Source organism: Anas platyrhynchos, chromosome 7 (assembly GCF_047663525.1).
Source record: "Anas platyrhynchos isolate ZD024472 breed Pekin duck chromosome 7, IASCAAS_PekinDuck_T2T, whole genome shotgun sequence".
In the NCBI taxonomy this organism is placed as follows: Eukaryota; Metazoa; Chordata; class Aves; order Anseriformes; family Anatidae; genus Anas; species Anas platyrhynchos.
In genome coordinates, this window is record NC_092593.1 from 20,335,835 (window position 1) to 20,359,273 (window position 23,439).

Consider the following 23,439-nt stretch of genomic DNA (forward strand, 5'->3'; position numbering starts at 1 on the left):
AATGGCTTTAAAACAATAATAAATTTACACTCCTTTTTGAGTGCTTTGAGTGTGTTTTTTTTACAGAGCTAACCTGGGAGGAATACAGAGCATGCAGGGATGAGGTTAGGAAAGGTAAGGCCCAACTGAAATTGAATCTGGTGGGGATTGTCAAAGGCAACAAGGTGATCTTCTATAAATACATAGGTGACAAAAGGAAGACTAGGGAAATACAGACCTACTGCTGAAGGAGACAGGGCACCTGGTGACATGGGACCTGGAAAAGCCTGAGTCTTGGGCAGCCTGCTCTAGGTGACCCTGTTTGAACAGGGATGTTGGACCAGATGACCTCCAGAGGACCCTTCCAACCTCAACCCTTCTGTGATTCTGCAAGCTGCCTTATGCATTTATCTGCAGCGCTAGCAGAGTATTTAAACCCCTCTCTGTGTTATTTGAACTGGCAAACAGGGAACTGCTGACTTTAAATTTTGTTATTCAAACACAAACTTTACCAGATCGCCGCTGTGTGCTTGCCTTGCTGAATAGTCAACAAAGAGCAGATTAATCTTTTCAGAGTGCATGATTTTGAAGGAGGTCGTTAGTCCTTTACGCATTGAACTAGAAGCAGCTGCCTAATATGCTTTTTCTCTTGAGACATCTGAAAATCAGCAAGGTCAAGTTTTTCCTATCTTTTACATCCTTAATGTGGTAGTCAAATTTTGGAAAGTCTTTTAACTTTTAACTGTTTTAACTATTTTAACCCTTTTAACTATTAACCTGAAGTGTTTAAAATAACACTGTATTTATAACTATAACTGAAGCTCAGAAACTGAAGGTCCATGCCATCTAGAGTGATTTCCATGAAGTGTTGCAGCCAAATGTTACCCTGCAGGAAGCCTTTGCTAGGACTAAGCAATATTTTAAATTCAAGGTTGAGAGGAATGTGGTCAACTTACTGCCTGCCTAATAGCCATATTTTGTTCATATGAAGCGTGGAAGAATGTGTCACCACACTTCTGTGATTAGGTGGTATCATTCAAAGTAGACTCATGAAGGCAGTGAAGGTAGAGGGACTGTGTGAATCACAGGGATTTAGCAGTAGACAGTGTACTCCTCTTTCACAGATGGAGTGGTTACACTAGTGATCACTCTGCCTTTCCTCCCCCTTAATTGACAAAAGAGCACATTTATCTAATTTGAATTTGTGAATGGTTCAGTCATTTGCTTGAGCCTTCAAAATAAGATGCCGAACCATAAATACTGTTTGAATCACTCTCTGAGTCCACCTGGCACCTGATGCTCTTAGTAATAGTATTTGACAAGTCTGTCTGTAGCTTGAAATTGTCATTTTCATTATTTTTATACCTTTTCTTTTAGTATTCCAGCACTTCAGCTGTGGAAATTTATTGCTACTTTATAAATGGTCAGTATTCTCATAGCAAAAACAACCACATTGCAAGAAAAGTGAAATCCTTGCTTTGGAGTACATGAAGTATAATAGGCTTAACTGCATGAGTAAGAAGCAGAATATCAGACTCCACTTACTTCTTGCCAAACTGAGTAAAACCATTTAGCCCCAAAATACCTTGTAACAGAAAGGAATAATTGGAGAGGTATCTTCAGAAGGTGGCTCCAATGAAAAGGGAAGCTGTTGGTGGAATGTTATGTGCAAGGATGCTTCAATTACAGGGAATACAGTACAAGTATGGTGTGTATGATGTGTAATTTCTGATACCATTTTATTTCCAGACTATAGCCTTCATGTACATGCAGTTAATGGTTATCCTGATCTGTAATTATGAAGTCTAGAGGCAGCTTCGTAGTTCTCAGATGTAGTGCAGGCATTGCATGTGAGAGTCAGAGTTAGTAAGGATGAAGAATGGGACATACGAGCTTGTCCATCAAAATCCTTTATTTCTTTGAAGCTGCAGTTATAAATCTTCACCCCCATTAGCTTGCATGTCAGCAAAGATGAGTCATTGGAATGGCAGCAGGCCAGGAAACATAGTTTTGCCCTCCTTTTCCTTGTTGCTGAATATTCAAAATAGCAAAATTTGATGCCTGATTAATATTACATAAATATGCAAATTTTTTTTCTAGCATAAAAACTGAGAGGTATAAAATTGGTGAGTGTGCAATGTAAAAGGAAGACTGTAATTTATAAGAAAACTTCCCCCACGCAAGAAGGCGAACATCCAAGGCAGGGTTCCAGCAACGTCACTTATGAAGCGCTGGCATGCTCTTGTGCTCCAGCTTTGCACAAGTGCCATTTAATTCCGCATAAAGGTGCTAATAAAGAATTCAGAATGTATCAAATGCTGTTGTCTGAAGGTTGTTTAGCAGCAGGGCTAAGACAAAAGAAACAGGCAATTAGGTATATATTTAGCAGTCTTTCTACAGGCATCTGGAGTTCATTTCAGCAATAATTCAAAAACCCCAGGACACTTTCTGCCTCCTGCTGCTAAGCGAATGTAGGAGTAAAGCTGCTATTTCCACTGACAAGACATTTTGCTTGTGAAATTCTCCCACTTGCGCATAATCACTGTTCTAGCAAATTACAACATAAAATACAACTCTCTGCGAGTCGGGGGAACATGATGCCTTCTCAGGTGATAGAGGACTGTAGAGAGAATGAAGGCAATCTCAAACTGAAGAATTGATAGAAGTGATTCGAGCCCTCAGCTAGTCTAATCAGGCTGTGCAAAACTGTTACCTCGAGCCTTTCTTCATTTCAATAAGCCTTGCAATTCCTTTTCCCTAGGCCTCAAACATTTCTTTTTGATGTAGTTACACAGACAGTCTTCTCTGTTGATAAAGGAATGGTTTGCTTTTTGCTGCTGTTATGTTTTTCTTTCAGTATTCAGACAGGGGAACTCATGGGGCTGTAATATTTATTAATCATTTTTTGAGGTGTGCAGATGGCACTTCCATTCGAGGAGGCATGGGTCTTAAGAAGGTGATGCTGTGTAGCAGCCAAGATTTTCCAGTCTCTCCAGTTTTCTTTGTTCATTGCAGAGGTCGTGTTCTGAGAACTGAAACTCCTGAAGGCTGGCTATAGAGGAAACCCAAGACTACTCACCTGCTTTGCTTATCTTTCCATAATATGTGGGTGCTTTTTGTTGTTGTTGTTTTGCTTTTTTTTTTCTTTTTGTTTGTTTGTTTTGTTTTGTTTTGTTTTTGACAGGGCTGTTTGTATAGATCTCCTAATGCTGTGAAGAGTTCAGTATCTGAAACTATTTTCACAAAGTGACAATTAGGGTATTTCCAAGAGCTTCAGTGGAAGAAAGGTGGCTGGCATGGAGAGAGATACAAGGTTACTAAACCCATTCTCTGTTTAAAAAACGTGTGTTAAGGTAATGGAGAAAGGTGCAACTTAGGGGTTTCAAAGAAGGAAGAGAACACTTCAAGGAAAGCAAGGCTGACGATGACCATGTGCAGGCACCACGTTGTATACATGGTCTGTTCTGAAAGTAGTAAATTATAAATTCATGTTCCTTTGTGTTTCTCTGAATAGTACTCATATGAGTTTGTGTTTTGCTATTTTTAATTAATTATGTTATATGAGAACTAGAACACACTAAGTTTCAGGGAAGTCTTACTGGCAAGTGCCACTGTCAAAAGTCAGAGGAGCAGGGAAATGGTGTTTGCACTCATGAGATCTGTGAAGTCACAGCATGTCCCCACTACTGTACCACATTAGAAGCTGTGAGCACAGACAGTAAACCACTTTGGTTAGTTGTTACAGTCTTGTGTAATGTTAGTAGGTATATCTAACTGGTTATTCCATTTGTGCATCTGTTTGAAAAGGTTCTGTCAAGAAAAAAAAAAAGGAAAAATAGTTCTCACTGTAACGACTCAAGGCTCTTTCTGGTGCCTGTCTTCTTATTGACTCCAAAATGCAGTTGCTAAATGGATATTATTTTTTTTTCTTATGCCAACAAATCCTGTATAAGCGCAGGTCTGGCAGACCTCAGAATAACTTGGTTCCATGTTATTCTTTCATTTTTAAAGCCCATGAGAGTACAGTCTGGTTCATGGCTGATTTCTAATTGCCTTTTCATGGCAGTGAATATCTGCATGAACCAGACAGGCATGGTGTGATCCTTGCTGAGTTAAAATTAACTTCTTTTCACAATGGTGTGCTGGAACAAACCCTAGTTACTTATTACCATCTTTCTCTCATCTCTGCATGACCAGCTGACTAGCCCTTCCTGAATTTCATCACTGATTGAACAACAGTGTGGAATACAGCACACAGTGGGTCTCCAAACAGTGATCCAGTATTGCCAGTTTGCACTGTTCTGTCTCCTTCCTTCTATCCTGCAATCAGCTTCTGAGTGAAATTGCAGCTTGAGTTATGAATAGGGCAGTGCAGAGCCCCCACTAGTAGCAGCTGCTTCAGAGATTTGCTGAACCTCTCTCTTTCCTAGCCTTGTCCTGTTTCTAGCTGATATTGACTGTTTTTGTGCAGCTCTTAACATGCATGGAATTTGAATCATCGTCTTTGATACTGTTTTTCTTTCCTGGCACATTTTCTGCTGTTCGGCCCTTTGAGCATGTGTATTGTGGGAAGGCAGCATGTGGACCCTGACAGAGGCACCCTGTTTCATTCCTGTGAACATATTGGTAAAACAGAAAGCTCAAACCCACAAGCATCCCACTACATCAAAGCAGTACGTGGGCACTAGCTAAAGCAAGAATTCTGGTCATTTACTAGGCATGGTAAGAATCCAGGTAACTTGATAAATCCAAGCTGCCCCAACCTCATCTGGACTCTATGAACAGTGTTTCATGATGGCTTTAATTATTCTCACTGGATCCTGAGGCCAGCAAAAACCTTTCTAGCCTGGCTACTACTATGTGGACAACTGGGCAAACATCTCTAATTGTTCTGCTGTAAAATAAGCTGCTTTTTTATTAGGAAAATAAATCTCTTCTGACACTGTTTTAAGCTCATTTTGCTTAAAACATTGTCTGAAATAAAGCACAATCTAGGCTGTTTGTGGGTAGCAGATATTGAAGGAATAAATTCTTATTTTGATCCAATGTACTTGATTCCCAATATTATTCACACTGTCAGTGAGTGGATGCTGCAGAACTAGCAGCAAAAATTGTCTAATGTGCTTGTATTTCAGGCTGTTTGTAGCTTCAGGAGGTAACTTCTAACCAATTAGTTTATCAAGAGCATTTAATAAGTTTTTGGCAACCTAACTGCAATACATTTGAAGAAATTATAGACTTCAATGTATGCATTAAAAAAAAAAAAGTTTTATTAATTAAGTCTCCATAAATTTACTCATGACTCTTGTCTTAGCTCTTTAGCAGATTACATATAATGTTGTCATCCCATCTGTTTTTGACAAAAGGTTACCCAATGATGCCTTTTGTATTGCCTGGTTATTTTATTTCCTCAAATTGTTTACAGCACTTGTGAACTCAGGACTCTGAGTACTGTATGAATCAAAACTGAAGTCTTTGGAGTGCCGAACCAGCTGTTTACAGAGAAGCTATAAGAAATGGAAAGGTTACATGTGTCATTCACAATTGTGGGTTTGCAGTGTAAACAAAAAGAAGTGGCATTTGCTTGGTATTTCAGTTTCAAAGATTTTCATGTGATCACAACTGGAAAATATTGTATAAAAAAGGATTTCATCAGGACTTCCAAAGTCAATTCCTATCCTCATTTTTAGGTTCTACAGCCTGTTCCCTGTGGCTGTAATAATGCCTTCTGTTGTCAGGGACAGGCTGTTCAGACTGTGTACTCACTTTCCTTCTTTTATTAGGAAATCTGTCCTTTCTAAAACCTGAGGTCTGATTGAAAACAGGACAGAGACAATTAACAGAATGCTTCTTTTGCTCAGAATTATTCTGATGAGTGTAAATGTCTCAAGGGAAGGGAAGCAGCTTTGGTGGTGTTCCTGTGGCCAGATGCTTTAGCTGCTTTTAAGGCAGCTTCACAGGGCATGGTGACTGGAAAGGAGGCTGCACTGTGGGTTGGCTCTGCCAATTCAGTCAGCTGAAGTTCTCTGAAATTGCATCATTTGCAGGAAGGAAGGGAGAAAAAAAGAGGCTGGACACGGTTTTTGTCTAAAGGAGAGGAATGTGAGGAAAGTTTGCCCCCAAATACATTTTAAAGCATAACCTGTTCTGCAGAGGGGAGAGCTGTGCTAATGCAGAAGTACCACAGGCAGCCCATAGGAGTGCTGATGCTCTGGCTGGCTCTAGGTAGTTTCAACACTGGCAAATGTTCTGCCTCTTCTCACCCCGTTTTCTTTTAAAGGCTTGAACTGTAGCAGGGGTGTTTGCTGCCGGTGGGGCATATTTTATAATGCCACCGTGTTGATATAAAAGCAGAACAATGCTGCTGGTTCACTGCAAGTTGCTGTATTATGTGGGACATAAAAATTGTAGCTGTACAGAAGTGTGGGAATGGTAGTTAACTTACCAGCTTGAAATAGTAAATGGCTTTTGAGCACCGTGATCAACAGCTATGATGCAGCTAGAGTCTCATTAGTGCTCAGCTAGAAGGGGGTCATTACAGCAAAACACTTCGGAATAAAGTCAGCACCCATGTAAGTGAGCATATCCTGTTGGTTTTATCAGTGTTGCACAATGGCAGAGTGTGAGCTATGACAGCTATGAAAGTACAGATCACAGTTGAGGAAGCTGGATTGAACTGAAAACTGTTCAACGCTGATTTCCAAGCCTTTGCCGTGGAGGAAGTTCTTATGACAGTTGTGGAGACAAAGGTAGAAGTCATAAGCTTTTTGTTTCCCCCCCCCCCCATCCATGTCTTTTGGCATTTTTTCCACAACTGGACCGTAATACCTGAGTCATTTATTTGAAGGATAAATCACTGACAGACGCTGTGCCACCACACTTCTTTAAGCTGCATGATTTTTTGTGTATTTTAAAATGATTCCATTACTCTAGAGCCAGGTTCTCAGAAGCAGACCAATGAATCCAGAGTGCAGTACTCCTAATGGGATATAAACCACCTGAAAGGCACTGGGTACCTGGCAGAGAGGTCACTGCAGCTGTGATGTTTTGTGGGTTTTTGAACTAGTTCTGGTTAGCTCCTGCATTAGAGAAGGTTTGGGTAATCTTTTTTCCTGAACTGTCTGCCATCAGCATCAGTGTGTGCTCCTAAAGCAAGAGGGAGAAATATTCATTGCACACAGGTACTGCACTTACTTGTAGTTAACAGAAAGAGGCATGAGGAAGCCTTTTATTTCCTCTAATAGCCTGTTTTGCAAGGATTGGAAATTGGTCTCCTATAGTTTACACCGAACACCTTTCCTATTTAGAGAATAGCATGAACTGCAGGCAAAGGGATCTTGATAACATATTTGCATGTAAAAGTTTTATGTGTGCTTGGAGATTTTCAGATGTGGAAGTGTCGTTCTTAGCATAATGTTGTTTCTGCCTGTGTATTGTGATCCACAGGCCTGCACACAAGCATTTTGCCAGAATACATTACTGATACAACATTTTGCTGTGTATAATTACATTCTGCTAGGAAATTTGAATTCTTTCCATATCCTAGTGTCTATTGAAAGACTCTCCTGAGATTTGAGATTTGAGCTTGGATTGTGAAGGTGTCTATGACCTTGTATTCTTGTGTTTTTTCTATCCACAAGAGTGGAAATACTTATATTCATGCCAGTGGCTGCAAAATCAGTAAATGGGCAGTAACCATTGATGAGAAGAAATTGAGTGAAGAGAAAAGCACAGCTGAACCCAGGACAGTGACAGCTTGATCAGAACGGTATCTTTTACAGTACATCAAACATGAATAATTTCCTGTCCGGTGCATCATTTTAGTTAAGTAATTGGAAATCCTATTGATCTACACAGGGCTAAAAATAACATGGTCTCAGTGTCAGGGATGTGATTTCTGCCAAGAGGTATTGTTGCTGATTAGTGCTAGAGCAGGAGCCACCGGTCTGCACAGCAGCTGAGCCTTTGTATTAGCACCGCGTTAGGAGCAGCAGGCCTCAGCTGACCTCCAAATCCTCTGATATGGGGCTGGGATGGGTGAGCAGAATTCCACATGCTGCTGACCTCCCTGATAAAACTGAAGTATGTGGGTTTAACATTGCTCTGTGTATGGACTCAGGAGTTTGTCCCTTCTGTTGCTGCATTTTATGGAGATGTTTTATCGACTTACTGTCTAAAGGAAGAGGGTAATGAGCAGCACCAATCCAAAAATCTGAGGATTTCCTCTGAGATGCTCTTGAAAGACCATCTCTCTCTGTCTCTCTCTCCTGTTCTGTCCCTTGTTCCCTCTTTCAATGATGCTGTGTGAGTGACTGGTTCTTCTGACTGTTCTCAGTTTGCAGTGGGTTTATGCTGCTCCCCCCATTTTTGCCATGCACTGATTAGTAGCATAAATCTTCCTTTGAGGCACTGAAAATCTCAGAGACAGCAAGATCTGAAAAGGGAAACTAGCTTGTTCTTCCACTCAGCAGGAACCAAGAAGCATCTGTTCAAAGCAGCACAGTGGTACAGACGCAGTCCTAACAGCAGCTGGCCGAGCTGAAACTCAGAAGAGGGAGAAGTTGGCAGTAAAACCTTTATGTACTGAATTTGCTATAATTAAATATTTAGCTGTGCTGCAGATTGAGGGTTCTGGGATATGCAAGCACTACAGACCAACATTTCTTGAAGTTAATGGCTATTTTGCCCATCATTTCACACCCATCTCACGGAAAATGTTGGGTAGCTCATCTAAGGTCATGCATACAGAAACATTTGTGAGGTCACCTGTTGCATAAAGGTAGCATAGCATTATCACCCTAAGTAGCTAGGGCAGCCTGATTTATGAAGTCCTGTTAGATTTCAATGAAAGTCTAAATCCCAGAAATAAATCTTGACTACTGATGAACTTACTGATATATTGCCCTATGGCTGATCAACATGTGGATGTACTTTCACACTCTTAGTGTTATGGGATCTTTTTACTTAGGTAGTCCATAGCAGTTTACAAGCAAGCTAATGAATTAAGTCTCCCAGCGTCTTTGTAAGACAGATAGGATGTATTGATACCTTATATCCATCTTTAACAATAAGTATACCATGTAAAGGAACTTGAAAATGTCTTGTATCTCACAATAAGGTAATAGAACAGCTAAATACAGAATATAGGACTCCTGTTTCTTTGATCTCTGGTCTCGGTCACTATTTACCACGTGTAATGAAGAATAAATTATGTTTTGAGGTAGAAGTAAGATCAATCCATTATTTTTAAAGGAAAAATTCAAAGAAGCAGAAGTTTCTGAGCATTGGTGGAAATAGTATATGTAGCTGTTGGATTACTTGCACTAAATAAGATCTGAATTTCATTTGTGCACACCTAGATGCAATTAGCTATTTGCTCTGTAATGAATGCAGTATGCAAGATGTCCCAGTGCAGCCAGTTATGGTTGAATATGGAATAACTTGTATACTATATGCTTGGCCAAGAAGATAGACATCTATTCTGAAATTGTTTAGACACACAGGTTGATGTTTTGCTGTCCTTCGCTATACCTATTCCACTGCAGTAACCACAAGCCTTTTGTTCAGCTTGTTGCATACTCAGTGTGTTGGTCGCTGGCAGTGCTGCAGGAGCTCAGGCAGCTCTCAGTAGCGTTCATTTCAGCTGCACGGTTTTTGCTTCCTTTGGATTTGATAATAGTGCCCAGCATGGCAGTCGGCCCCACATGCCTCATTCTACAGAGTTTATCATGGGTTTCCTGCTTGCCTGGAAAACTGCCTACTCTTTCCACATGGCCTTCTTTCTTGTCTCCTTTCATTCCTCTAAAGATTCTTTCAGAAACAAACACGGCACATTTTGCCAATTCTCAGATAAATTTAAATACACATTTTACTCTTCCACCCATCCATCTCTATCTCTCTTCCTTCATCTCCCTTTCCTTGTTGCATTTCAAGTGCAAGACAAGTGATCAACTAACCAAGAATTAGTTTCTGCTGTCCAAAAGCCTGGACTTATGCCCACTAAATTGATTGGAGGGAGCATAATCTTATCTGAGTCCTGTCTCGGTCCTTGTCTGAGACCACAGATTTCTGTAAGAGTAGATTGGATGATCTTAAGTGTTGAATGTGCTTTTATTTGTCTTCATCAGCCACTGCTTAATTCAAAATGCTAAACTGAGAGCTTTATGCTTCCAGGTACACAACCCCACTTGGGAAATATTTAACAAGAAAAAAGAGAAAAATATATTCCATGAAATTCTGGTGTTTTGTTCAGCTATTAAAATCTTTCAAGGCCCCAGGAAGATTTCTGTAGGCCAGTACCTGTTTTCAAAGCAGAAGCTAATATTTTGTGTCAAATTGCAGGACCTGAGAAATGCTGACCAAAGTTTTCAGAGAAGTAGAGCACTTGCATCTTAAAGTAATTTCTTTCTCTGAGATCAAATCCAACTTTTTAAGTCAGAGAGACAGGAATCAAAGTTTCCACCATTCATTTTGAAAAGCTGGAATTTAACAACTGGAGAACTGTAATATTCCAGAAAGCAGGTTTGCAGGTTTAAGTACCTAAGCACCTTTCTGAGTAGCTGAACCAAAGGTTGATTTGTACATTCATGCCATAGATGCTCTTTCCTTCATGTAATCCATTCTCATGTTGCTTCTTCCGGCCCCTGTTACTCATGCAGTTGGTTAAAATACTTCTGTTGAATTCTTTCAAAAGCAGAATTGGTGCAAAGTTGTCTAACTTTTCTTCCTCCGTCCCTTCCTCAGTCTATAGGAAGAATTACTCTCCATTTTCTGTCCCATTAACTTTATGATTACCCCCCATTTCAGGCTTTTGATATGAAATAATTGATTTATATTTAGAAAAAGTCTATTTGCTTTCCTCCATTTTTTCCATAATTTCCTGTAGTTTCCGCTCAGCTTCTGCTCAGCCTTTTGTGCCTAGATGCTGTAAGCATTAGCTGTATCTCCACAGCTAGCCTGTACATCATGTCTCTGACCCCTCCTAACATTACTGAGCAATTAGTGAGATCTTTTCAGCAGCTTTTATGGAGAGTTCCAGTCTGTCCTTAGTATGCCAGGCACAAGCAAGCTACAGAGAGTTCTGCTTTTCCAGCGAAAGCTTATTTCCCATACCTCATACACAGTAGATGACTCATTTGCACAGTGAAACTGTTTTTGGAATCACAAGCACTCTTTTTGGCCTTCCCATCTTCCTAATATTTTGCAGTCCTGCAAGAACAGACCATCTGTATCTCTAATGCTGCTTTTTTGACTTGACTACTATGGAAGTCAGCAGAGATTAACTCAGGCCAGTGAATAAAAATGCAGATAGAAACCTGTAGAAACTGCACTTAAATTCTGGAGCACATAAAATTCTAGACATAAAAGAAGACAGCTGGATGTAAGTAACAGTAGGCTTGCATACAGGAGTTGATGTAAATTTGAATTTGATATCATAGTTTGAACTAAACTAAGTACTGGTGAAGTAAAACAGTGCTGACTACAGCTATGTTTTGATATGCCTGAGAGTTTCCCCTTGAATTGTGAAGTGGGGTATTGCAGTGCCATGGAGCAATGCTACCATTGGCAGAACAAAGAGCAGAAAGCTGAGACTGGAGAGTTTTAGCTGACAAAAGCAATAATGTGATGTTTTTTTTTGCATCAGCTGGAAAACAGCTTCTTTTTCTGATGTTCACTCCAGAAACAGAAAACATTCTAAAAAACACAGCTGGATAATAAGGTTATAAGAAGTACACTTGTCACTAAATTGCAAAGCATTTGTAGTTTAGCATAAGAAAACAAAAATAAAAAGGTAAAATATTTATTATGAAATGCCCTAGAGTATTAAGGCCAGTGTATTAAAAATTGCTGACTGATTTTTGGCCAATACTGTTTATACGCATAAATCATTACCACTAAATGTTATTTTCTGGGTTTGCTGTGTGTACATTCCTCTTAATAAAATATTCTTGAGCTGAATTTTATATGGAAAGGATTATGGCAAGCTTGATTGTTTATTAAAAAGTAGAGCCCAGTATCTCTAACACTTCAAAAGTGAAGCATACTGTCCTGAATCCCTTACAGGACCTCAGTTAGATCCCTTGCCTTCAGACAAAGCACATCTGCTGCCATCTAGTGGCTACAGGCTGATAGCTAAGTAAAAAAAATACATACCAGCAGGGAAAATGGGTGGAGATTGACAAATCCTCAGATTTCCTCCTTTCCTGGCCACCTCCATCCTCCCATAACAGGCATTCATAGATCGTTATTTGTTTCCAAAAATGCAATTGTTTTAATGCCTGTTATTCACCTTCTACTGTCAGGCTATTTGCTAACGTCTAGATCAAAATAATCTGTTATATCAGTGTTATGGGCAGAGAATAATTAGTTCTGTATTTACAAAGCTTTGCAAGTCATATTTTAGCATCACTTTCAGTGCCTGCACTAAAGCTCACTCTCAGTCTTGGAAAACCCCACAAGGGGCGGAATCCTGCCATGTGTATGCCGTTGTTTCATATACTGGTAAAGTTTCATATTAATGGAACAAGCTCAGGCTGTGTTTTCTGTTCTTGATAGCACTTTACTCACTTTGTTGATGTCAAGAAAGCAAAGACATTCATAGCTGTGTACGCTGAGGCAAGCCCATCAGCTTCTGTCAGGACTTCAGATGGCAGTGTGCAGGAAACCTTGCCCAGCTCTTTGTACAGCTCTCCCTTGTGTAGCAAGGGAGGTTGCAGTCACCATCCCAGCCTTGGAGTGTGGTTTGAAGAGCACAGTACTGCCTGGGAGTTGCGGTGCAAAGTAGCAATCCTCATGCATTCTCTTACCTATTGGTAATAGGCAGTTACTAAACCCAACCCCATCAGAAGTCAAGATCAAAAATAAATAAATAGGTAATTTTTGTTATTAATCAGGGATGGGGTTATTTGAGAGAGTTGACACCTGCCAGCTTTATAAAAGAAGGGAAGAAATGCACTCTGAGAATTGTTTTTTCCTATACATGATGTTTGTTAAGTGATGTTAAACATTGAAAGCAACATTTTGGTGGTGGTAATCTCTGGAGACACCAATACAATTCAGTCCAAGTCGCTGTTGCTGTAAGAAGCAACTATATGGGTGGATCCCATCTTATCACGTATTTGTCATCTTGATTTATAATGGTCTTTTTTTTTTTAGGTTGTTGGCCTAAAGAAAGTGTAATTATTTTTCTGTTTCATTCTGTTCTAGGATATTAAACACTACGTTGTTTGAACTGTATGAAGCTCTGGGCAATTTTCCTGCCTTGTGGGTCTTCAATGTGTTGCTTGTGGTTCTTCAAATTCTGCACTGTTTTTGGTCTTACCTAATCGTAAAGGCAGCCTACAAAGCTATTTCAAAGGGCAAGGTAAGACAGCACACCTCTGTTTCGTGTTTACTCTTTTTAACTTTTTCATTATCAATACATGGTTACTTCTTAGGTACTTGTTCTTTCTGATCCATAACCCATTACTAAAGGCACGTGTTGTCTTACATAAACACATCTTTCCTTTTCATGGAATTTTCTTCCACTCCTAACAAATGTTAAATAAGTTAGTACATTCTTTATAGTGACTGTATTTATATATGCTTCCATGCTTCTTTTTTATAATCTGATGCACTGAACCAAGCTACATTCCAGAAATTGGATTAAAAAAAAAAAAAAAAAAAAAAAAAAGGCAAACTGCTCTTTAGTGGCTGCCAGTTCTGTTTCTCTTCTTCATAGTAGTTAGAAAAGTGTTAATTTCCCAAATTTCCCAGCTGGTAGTTATAATAATACAAACTGAAATTCTTCTGCCTTTGCTAGTGGCAAAGTTACAAACCACAATCTCTTTTGGATTTTGGTATAATGAGATCCTGCAAAGGGCTACGTAGTTGCTTTCTAGGAATCTCACAGCAAGACTGGGATGCAATGTAGTATATTGCTAACAGTGTTAGATTTGATGGGGAGAAGTAATTCACAGAAATACTAGCCCCAGTACACTTCCTGTGCAGAATCTGCACTCACATTTAGATTAAAGAAGTTTACATTGATCATGTAAAGTACAGGGTATTTTGCCCTTAAACAGTAGAGCACATAAGTTGATATTTTAGACATGTGACCACCTCTGAAGGGAATGGGATTGTTCTGCAGATAACTGCTTTCTGTGAATGTACTTGAGAGCTCAGCCTCTTGCTGGACAGTCCAGAATCTGCCACTCGCTCTTGTGGCTACATGTTCTTGAACTGTATTATGCCTGAAAGCCACACTTCAGGCTTCTCTGCTTTTACCAGTTATTACCCTCAACTGTCCCATTTGAATTAAACCAGTGACTTCAAAAAGTGTTTCATACTGTCTCTTACTCTGCTTGTTTATCCTTTCCCTTGTGCTGTGCTGGAAGGCTGGGAAGTGGAACCCCTTGCATGTAAGTTTCTTTAAATTTACTATGCAAAAGATGTGCTCTGCACAATAGCAGGGTGTTGTTTTTCTTTTTTTCTTTTGCAGTTTCTGTTTGATGTTTTTATCCATTGTTTGCGATTACATATTTAAAGGAAGACTGTCTTTAAAGGGTGTTTTTGCTTCTTTCCTGTGCATTGTCCAACACCATTCAAACCCTCTTCTATTCATAGTATCTGAGTGTTATTGCATTACAACCATTTTTACACATGCTGCTCTGTCACCATTGAGGAAGCATACATGAGAGCATAAGTCCTCTGCCTTGTGCTCAACCAGCTGCACAAAAGGAGGAAATTAAGATTGCATGAAAGCAGAGTCAGACACTTGCAAGAAGACAGTGACAATGTTAAAGCTGCACATACACGACTTGAGGATTCTTCCTCTAGATCTTAACTTTCTTCCTCACTTACAACCCTAGTCTTTCAGTTTCCACAGTAAAATAAGCAGTGTTTTCACTGAACTTTGTAGATATCTTACAGTAGATCTTCTTTCTTAATTATGGTTTTATTGTTGTATTACTAGTATTTACCTTTGGAACAGCTCAGCTAGTAAAGCAATTTCTTATCGTTAAATTTGTAACCAGTCCTGATAATCTATTTCTTAATTTTTGTTATGCTTAGGAGTTTTATAAATCTAGGTACATATTTTCTAAATGCACTCTGTAGGAATTACTCCAATGGGTTCTTTTGGAAATAAACAAAGATAATTAAGTACTGCAAGATGTGCTGCATTCATACCACATTTTATGTACGTGTAGAAAGGCCCTGGTATGTCACTTGCTGCACTGTATAAATGGTCCCATCATACAATCTTCTTCTGGTTAATTGGCTTCGGGGCAGGATGCTAGGAGAAGATTTTGCAGTAAATTTAATATATTAGAAGAATTTAAAATGATGCAGAATTTTAAGATCGTCTAGTCTGCCCTCACGTTGATCACAGGCACACTGTGAGAGCCCGTTCTCTTTTGTCTGATAAAGGTGTAATTCTGAGCTTAGTTCTATATCCACAACAGTTTTAATACAAAAGTCCCTGTATATAAGAGACTGAAGTAATCTGTTAATTGAAGCTGTGTAGGTATGGTATTGAATTTCTGACCTCAGCTGAGTCCAATTTCACAGGTGTCAGAACTGCTGCCATGCTAGACATTGACATTAAAAAGCAGTTATGCTCAGGCGTATGGAAACTTTGTGTTCCTTTCTTCTCTGTTCCCAAACAGAGTAGTGTTACTCAGGTGTTACAGTATTGTAAGGGTGGTAACAGCACTGGGAGCCTCAAAGGCAAATAGTCATTTCTGAAGCAACAGCTGGAGAGCAAAATTGTCTTCAGGGGTTTCTGGGATGGCAGAGGATTGTTGTAAGCAAACATATATATATTCAGTGACATTCCCTGATCTTTAATTGTTTTAATTTCCTTGGTGAAAAGACTTGCCATGTGTTTTGTCACCTTTATGTCCACTCACTATAGTAAAGTCAATTGTAATTTTCAGATGTGGTAACTTGCACAGGATGGATAGATCCCAAAAGAATTAGGAAGCTCAGCTATACAGTCAGGCATGGACAGCTGCATCTTTAAAAGCTGCCTGCATCTTCAACTTCATGCCTCTCTCTGTTGCTGCTGATTTTTCTTTTTCTTTTTTTCTCTTTTTAAACTTCTCTGATGTATTTTTATCAGTTTTGGAGTTCATCAAGACCAGACTGGATAAAGCTCTGGGATAAACCTTCGATGACTTCACAGATGACCCTGCTGTGAGCAGGAGGCTAGGCATAGACTTCCTGAGGCCTCTTCTGACCTGTTATCCTATGATCCTATATGTTGGCAGTGCCACTGTTACCTCCTAGAAAAAAACAGCCCTGAAAAAATAGGGCAGGCAGGGCTTTTTCTTTGCAGGATTTTCTTTTCTGTTGCCCTTCTTTGCTCTTCTTAACCTGTCTGTTGTTGGCTTCCCCACATTTTTAATTGTTTTGGGTGCACATGACTGAACACAGCAAAGCAAAGTCACCTCAGGGATTCTGAAGGGACTTAGTGCTCAGTTCTCAAACTTAGTGATCCTCATTTATAATCTTCAAAGAGCTCTACAATGGAGAAGAGCAGACTCCTTAGTCTAAGGAACATAATTCATCCAGTAAATGGGTATAAATTGCCAGGAATGAAGTTCAGCTGGAAATTAGCAGGAAATCCCTAGCAGTTAAAGTCAGTGTGTTTCTGAAGCAGCTTTCCAATGGCACACTGGGGCAGATGGTTGAAGTGCTCAAGAACGTGTGGGGTTCCTGTGCTAGGGACTGGAGTACAACTGGTGTTCCCGAGCACTGCTCTCACCACGTCTCAGAGGTGTGTTTAGGCCAGCACTCCTACCTCCTACAGCCAGCCCACAGCACAGCTCCTGGGAGCCATGTGGGAGGTGAGGGGGGAGAAGTTAGTACTTATAAATAATAAGTTAGTACTTTAGTAATTTTTATTTATTCTGGCATTATCAGGTCAAAGAAAATCACCCCAAAGGAAGTATGGGAATCCCTGTGCCAGTTATGAGACTCTGCATGTCTGGAAGACAAAGAAAATGGAGTTGTAGTAGGAGGGCAGAAGGACACGGACTAGGTTGAACTAGGGAGCTTGAACTGTGGTTACCTTTAGTTGGAGCACCACCCATTGCCTTGAACTCTGTGTTCTCCCTTTGACATAATGCCTTTAATGCATCAGGGCACAGTTCTCATCCTGCCTCTGCATGCAGAGGATGTGTGTACAGGCAGCTGTGTTTGAAGCTGTGCAGGCAGGCAAAGACAGAGAATGTGCCAGAGCTGATACCACTTTCAAAGCTCCAGCTGAAAGCTGTTTGAATTCTCTGACTCCAGCTTGAACCAAAAAGCTCAGTTCTTTCCTTAAAATTATCTACTGCTTGCTTCTTCTTCAAATTCTGCAGGTAGCAAAGGATGACCGAAGTGACATTGAATCAAGCTCAGATGAGGAAGAAACAGTACCTCGCTCAAAGACCCCGCACAGCTCTATCACCACTAATGGGACCGGTGGTGCCAATGGGACAAACGGGTATATCACTGGTGGCACTTGCTCAGAGGAGCATTAATCCCTGAGTGTCATGAGACACAAACAGAATGAACTGTTTGCTATGGAAGTAAATTATAAGTTGCGAATGCGGTTTCTTCATATATCTCAGCATCAGAAAAAATTAGGAGTACAAAAGCATTCAGATAGTGCACTGCCATATTTCCTGTTTGTGAATGAAGACAACACATCATTCTGTATACGTAGGCATGCTGTATGTGTATGTAATTGACACAATGGGAGCAGTATTTTCACTTGTACTGTCTTTAAAATATTATTTATTTTGTATTCTTTCTGGGAACTTCTGAACAAAAGGGAATATCCTTTCTCAAACTTTTTTCTCAGTGGTGGAGAGCATCATGCTCAGATCTCTTCTGTCCATCCCTGTTGCTTTTGCTGAGTCTGCTATAAGTAATAGTTGCTTGATTTATTAATTACAAAAGATAGAACATAGCTTTACAGATTCTAGTTCTGCTTCAGATATTTTTGCTATCTTTGTGTTTTAAAGTGCTGGTTTTGAAATTGCCTATCAATTCACAGTGGCCGTTTCTCCAACAGAAAGTTTTAAAACACTGGATTGATATTTTAAATAGTAGGTAATATGGTCAATTAGCAATTTGGGGAAAAAGACCTGTTGTCATTGTGAGATGTTATTTTAGCATAAGCTAAAATTCAAAATTGGTGGTTAATTGCATTAGAAGTAGATTTGATTGGTTGTGCAAATGCCCAAAAGCATTTATGTTAATGGTTAAGATACACTCATTCTTGTATTGTTTTTTATTTGTTTTGTTGTTGTGTTGTTTTTTTTTGTCTTGCGATTTTTGACCTCTATAGATTGCGGCTTTATGCGGAGATTCCATGTTGAAAGGTATTTGTTCAAGTGCACCATTGTGAATCCAGAACTCACTCCTGAAACTGATCTTGTAAATTAAGATGGATGAGAGCAGAGTTGTTATTGAAAAAACAGCAGATGGAAAGTCATTGCTTCCTCAAACACAGTTCAGTCTAGGTTATCATTCTTATAATTATTGCCACTTTTTTGGTAGGCTGAAGAGAGAAAATGCACAATGTCATACATTACTAGAAGTAGTTTATTTTAAATGCATGAGAACTTGAGCAAAATTCACTTAACATAATTCACAGCAAACTTTGAAGGCTCAGCAGTATTTTGTCACCTTTATAAAAAAAAAAAAGGTGTGTCTGTTAAATAATTTTGCTCTCCTACTTCATCCAATATTTACAAACCGTGTCCCAAAGAAGACAAAATAACACCTAAAACTAACATCCTCTTTTAACATAATATATATATACATATATAACACTTCTTCCAGTTTCTAGATCACAGTTTGATGTAGGATGCTAAGGATCATACAACTCTTGGAGGACACTTTTCTGTGATTTGTGACAGCAGTGCCAAAAGTAGGCAAGGTTCTTGGGCAACAGACTCTATGCAACCTACTGTTTAACAGTATTGTATATGTGCACACAGAACCAATGTGCTCGTAGACCAAAGACTTATATATATATTTAAAAAAAATAAAATAAAAAGGAAAAAAAAAAGGAAGGAATAAATCAGAAAAAAATGTAACAGTGTGTCTTCTGTACAGAAAGGGACTGGAGTGCTGTGTTCAGCTGGAAGCCTAGGCCAAGGAAGTATTTCTTATTCCTTCCACCCTATGCAAATAGCAAAATATAGATGATTTCTATCATCATAAAACATGTTTAAAGGCTCTAATGTATACAGACTCCACTGAAGAAAGTTTTGTTGCCACTTCTCTCTTTTTGAAACACTGCGATTCGTTCCATTCTACTCATGACTCTTGAAAACTTTTGAAACCTTTATTATCCATAGGGACCATATGCATGTTAGTGAACGATGTGCTGAAAGTAAAGACAGAATGGTGTGAATGAAAATAGTACCACCATTTAGTAACAAATAAAGGTAAGAAAACTGAAAACTTGTAAATCATGTGAGGAACGCTGTCTGTTTTACAGACATCCCTTGAAAAATCCAGGCACCTTGTAATTCAGCAGCTTCAAAGCTTATATGTCCCTGAGCATATATGAGGGAGCAAGAGTCTTATTCAAATCTCCTTCTCCCCTAAAAGCTTCTTTGCCTCTAATTTTTCTAATCTGTCTCCTGTGACCCTGATTTCATACAGTTATCTGTAAGGCCAGCTATATGTGTGAAGATACCATGATTGCAATAGAAGGTATCCTATCCACAGTATTTGAAGTGGCAGTTGTTACTAATTACTATGAACATTATAGTAAGGTTTTAAAAGAAAATTTTATTGGGATATATTGAATAAGCATTGTTAGTTCTGACATCTGACCTGCTGAGAAAGTTCTTGAGAGTAACAGTTTAGAATCATAGAATTATAGAATACCCTGAGTTGGAAGGGTCCCGCTAAGATCATTAAGTCTAACTCCTGGTTCCACACAGGTCTACCTAAAAATCAGACCATGTGTCCAAGAGCATTGTCCAAATGCTTTTTGAACTCCAGCAGGCTTGGTGCTGTGATCACTGCCCTGGGAAGCCTGCTCCAGTGCCCAATCACCCCCTCAGTGAATAGCTGAAACACATCTTCATAATGTTGATTTCTACCTCTACTGGACCATTTTCCTTCTCCAAAGATAGGTATAAAAATGGCATTCTGGTAAATATTTTGTTGTATGTGGGGACAAAATGTTGCTCTCAACTGTTGGTGTACACCTGTAGTGCTGTGATATCATCGATATCAGGAAAGAAAGCAGTTCTCATGAACAGTCCTCAAACAAGAGACAGGAGACCTTTGCTCTCTCTCTGTTGGTCCTCTCCAGTTGTGCTGTAGAGCATTGATTCAGATGTTCAGTCATGGTTACAACCCTTGAATTGGCTTGACCATTTCTGGATATGTAGATTCTTAGAGTACCCCCACTGTTAAATAATGCAACTTGAATTTAAACTCTTCCTTTGACATTTAAAATAAGTTGTGTCTATTACTCACTAAAGCATGTAAACAGTTACCAAGATTCAACTGATGTCTAGTAACTTATTCATCTCCTATAAACCAGGCTTTTTGGAGTCCATTCTTAGCAGCCTAGGATAAACTTAATACAGATATGTCTGGAAAATAGGCAAGGTCAGTGATTGAAATGGCATGTTTGTGGAAATGGGGTAAGTGTCAAGTACTTAATTAACTTTTGCTGAACAATCGCTAAACTTTCAAGCTACAATTTTTAATGGAGATGAAAAATTCACACATTTTTTCTGTCTTTACTGAGAAGGACCAAGTGTTTTAGTGATCATACTTGGCAGTGTGCTTTGATTTATTGCTTTAACCAATGGTTGTCAAAACTTTGGCTTCTTCTTCTACTCTGCAGAGATAATGTCATGCAACTATTTCCTTTTTAATTGAATTTGTTTGCTTCTCTGCTGAAGAGCTTTGCAAGGTGCTTTTGGAGGCCATTAAATATTTAGAAGATAATCACACACATTCCTGAAAATTTATTAAAGTGATTCGCATGGCTCATGGTAAATGCGATATCTTAGAAAGTTCTGTATATTCGTACCTTTTGTAGAATTGTCATTTTATTCATTTTAGAAATAAGGGTTTGTATTTCATAACCTATTTGTCTTCAAACTCTATGCTCCCTTTTTATAGTACAGTACACAACACAGTGGTTGAGATGTTGAAGTAGGAAAATGAGGAAATGATGTGTAGAGTTTATTAGTAAGTAGAAAGAATTTGTCTTCTCTCCCTAGCCAGCCCAGAATATAGTGAAATAAGATTCAGGTCTCCTTTTGTTTACTGCTTTTCATATTGGCATTTTTCATACCAAAAGAAAAATATGTTGCTGTTTTTGTTGTTGTTGTTTTCTCCATTAAAAAAAAAAAACAAAACACTTAAACATTGCAGAAATTGGTAGGAATATCTGATCAAACAACAAGGGTGGATATTGGAGTCGTTTGAATCTTGATTGCTGTTAAATAGTGCTAGTTCTAAAATACCAAAGTGTCCCATGCTGTTTCCTTGTTGCCATTTTGTAGTTTTTATATGTGTTATTTATTTAATGATTCCAGCAGAACTGAAATGGGTGTCACATTTTTAGGTGCTCCTGTTTCAGCCTGGAACCAGTCTGTGTGATTGCTGATGCCAAATCCTTTTTCTGAGACCCAAGTACATGCACTAAAGCTTTGCTTATGGTAAAACGATTCTTGTTTTAAATCTGTATCTGTTTTAAGTGAAAATCACGTTCTAGTTCTGAACAGAACACAATGGCAAAAGCTGTTACCCTGCAGCAAATGTCAATGATGATCAACATGAGTTGATTTAGATGCTGCATGTTTTACGCAGCGTATTCTAGTAGGAAGCCTAATGCCTGTTACATTCATCTTTTCATTACTGCAGCCTTCTGTATTCTCGGAGAAATATGGGCTATTATTGGTTTTCTACAGTTGATGCTTTGGTATTTTTTTAATCTATTTGCTACAACCCATTTTTGTATGTCTCCTATTGTCTACTACTTGTGACATTTGTGCAAAAGGAGCTATTGAATACTTTTTACCCTTCCTGTAATGTAAAACCTATTAGGCCTAACTTCAGTGTTCTGCAAACTATAGTTGCCTTTAAATCATAAAGCAAAACCAGTTTGTATTACTTGTTTTGACTGGTTTTGATTTGGAACAGGGACCTAATGGAAACTTCAGTAAGACAACCTTATTCTTTATTTCTTTTCTTTTTGAAAAACACTAGTGGAAGTTTGGAAAAGTGGCATAAATGTGTAGCCTTTAAATGGTAAAGATTTCTGATTGTAGTTGCAATGAAAACACAGAGTTTGAGTGTGTCTGTACAGAATTCTGTTTTTGAAACTGCTTTCAATTTGAAAAAATGGAGGAAATACCATGGATTGATGTTATGGAGCTGTGAGGATGAAAAACCAACAAGATTGTCTTACATGACCTAAAATGATCTGTGTAAGGAAACACATTTTACATCTTCTTCTGTTGAAATTCAACTTCTCACAGTCCTGGGATTTAAGTAGATCCATAGACGAGCTCTCATATGTATTGTGCATGTTGACTGCCTGTTGCAAATCAGGGTGAGGCAGATGACACTATTTCACCTGTGTTTTCATGACAATCCTGTGCTTGAGCAACTCTTTCAGAATGCAGTGATGTGTAGGAACTCCACTGTCCCAGACACAGTGATGTGCTAGCTAGCTGAAAGTCCTTTTATGTATAGCTATTGTGTAGAACTTTGGGAGTTATTTTGTGTTTAACTTGGTTGGTTTGGTTTTGTTTGTTTGTTTGTTTTTAATATGGAAAATAATTATCCCTCATAAAGTCTCTGGAACCAATCAGTATTGTGGGCTATTTAAATTTGGAGACACTTTCATAATAAACATAAGTATTAGGAATCTACTGTCACTTGCCTTCTCTTTTTCATGAAATGCAAATGACATTTTTCCTTTCTTTTAGATCAAGGATTGTCATCTGCACTGCAGATGCCAGCATTTCTAGAGCAGATAAAGTATGTTTTTGCTGAGGTCATCACTGCGGTATTTTCTGGTATTTTTTGGTTGAGGCAGTTCATAACAGTAAGTGTCAGAAGAGCAAGTTCTCTCTATATAAAATATAAATAAAATAAACTACAAAAAAAAAGGCATTTTGCTAAGATTTCAAATGTAAAATTTTGAAAGTTATCATTTCTGAAATACCAGCTTGAGCTTCAGAAAAACTGTAATTTTTTTCAGTACAAGTGGTCAGAGTTTATTTTTAATTAGACATTCATTTGTTTGTTTCTGGTTAGGCTATCAGTCAGTAAAGCACTAACAACTTACCTCTTCTGGAAGTGAGAGAAGAGGGCCACTGTTGTATAGTGGTTCTCCAGAGAAAAAGCTGTTATTTTGCTAAGGAACCTGCATCTTTCAGACCTGTGTCATTACGGAGTAGACCAAATCTGCTTGCTTATTTATGATAGGATTCTGTG

General features: G+C 38.8%; 1 protein-coding gene across 2 annotated transcripts in view; it reads left to right on the top strand.

Moving 5' to 3' along the window:
- The window catches only part of CERS6 (ceramide synthase 6), a 120,544-nt gene extending 97,673 nt beyond the window's left edge, over positions 1-22,871 (top strand). The window contains exons 9-11 of one of the 2 annotated variants that reach the window (XM_038182291.2): positions 13,186-13,342; positions 14,355-14,378; positions 17,325-22,871. In XM_038182291.2, the coding sequence (XP_038038219.1) occupies positions 13,186-13,342; positions 14,355-14,378; positions 17,325-17,486 (343 nt within the window). In that variant the 3' untranslated portion in view covers positions 17,487-22,871. The remainder of the gene's footprint in view (positions 1-13,185; positions 13,343-14,354; positions 14,379-17,324) is intronic. The other variant, XM_038182292.2, reaches the window with a different exon arrangement.
- Positions 22,872-23,439: the final 568 nt, after the last annotated feature.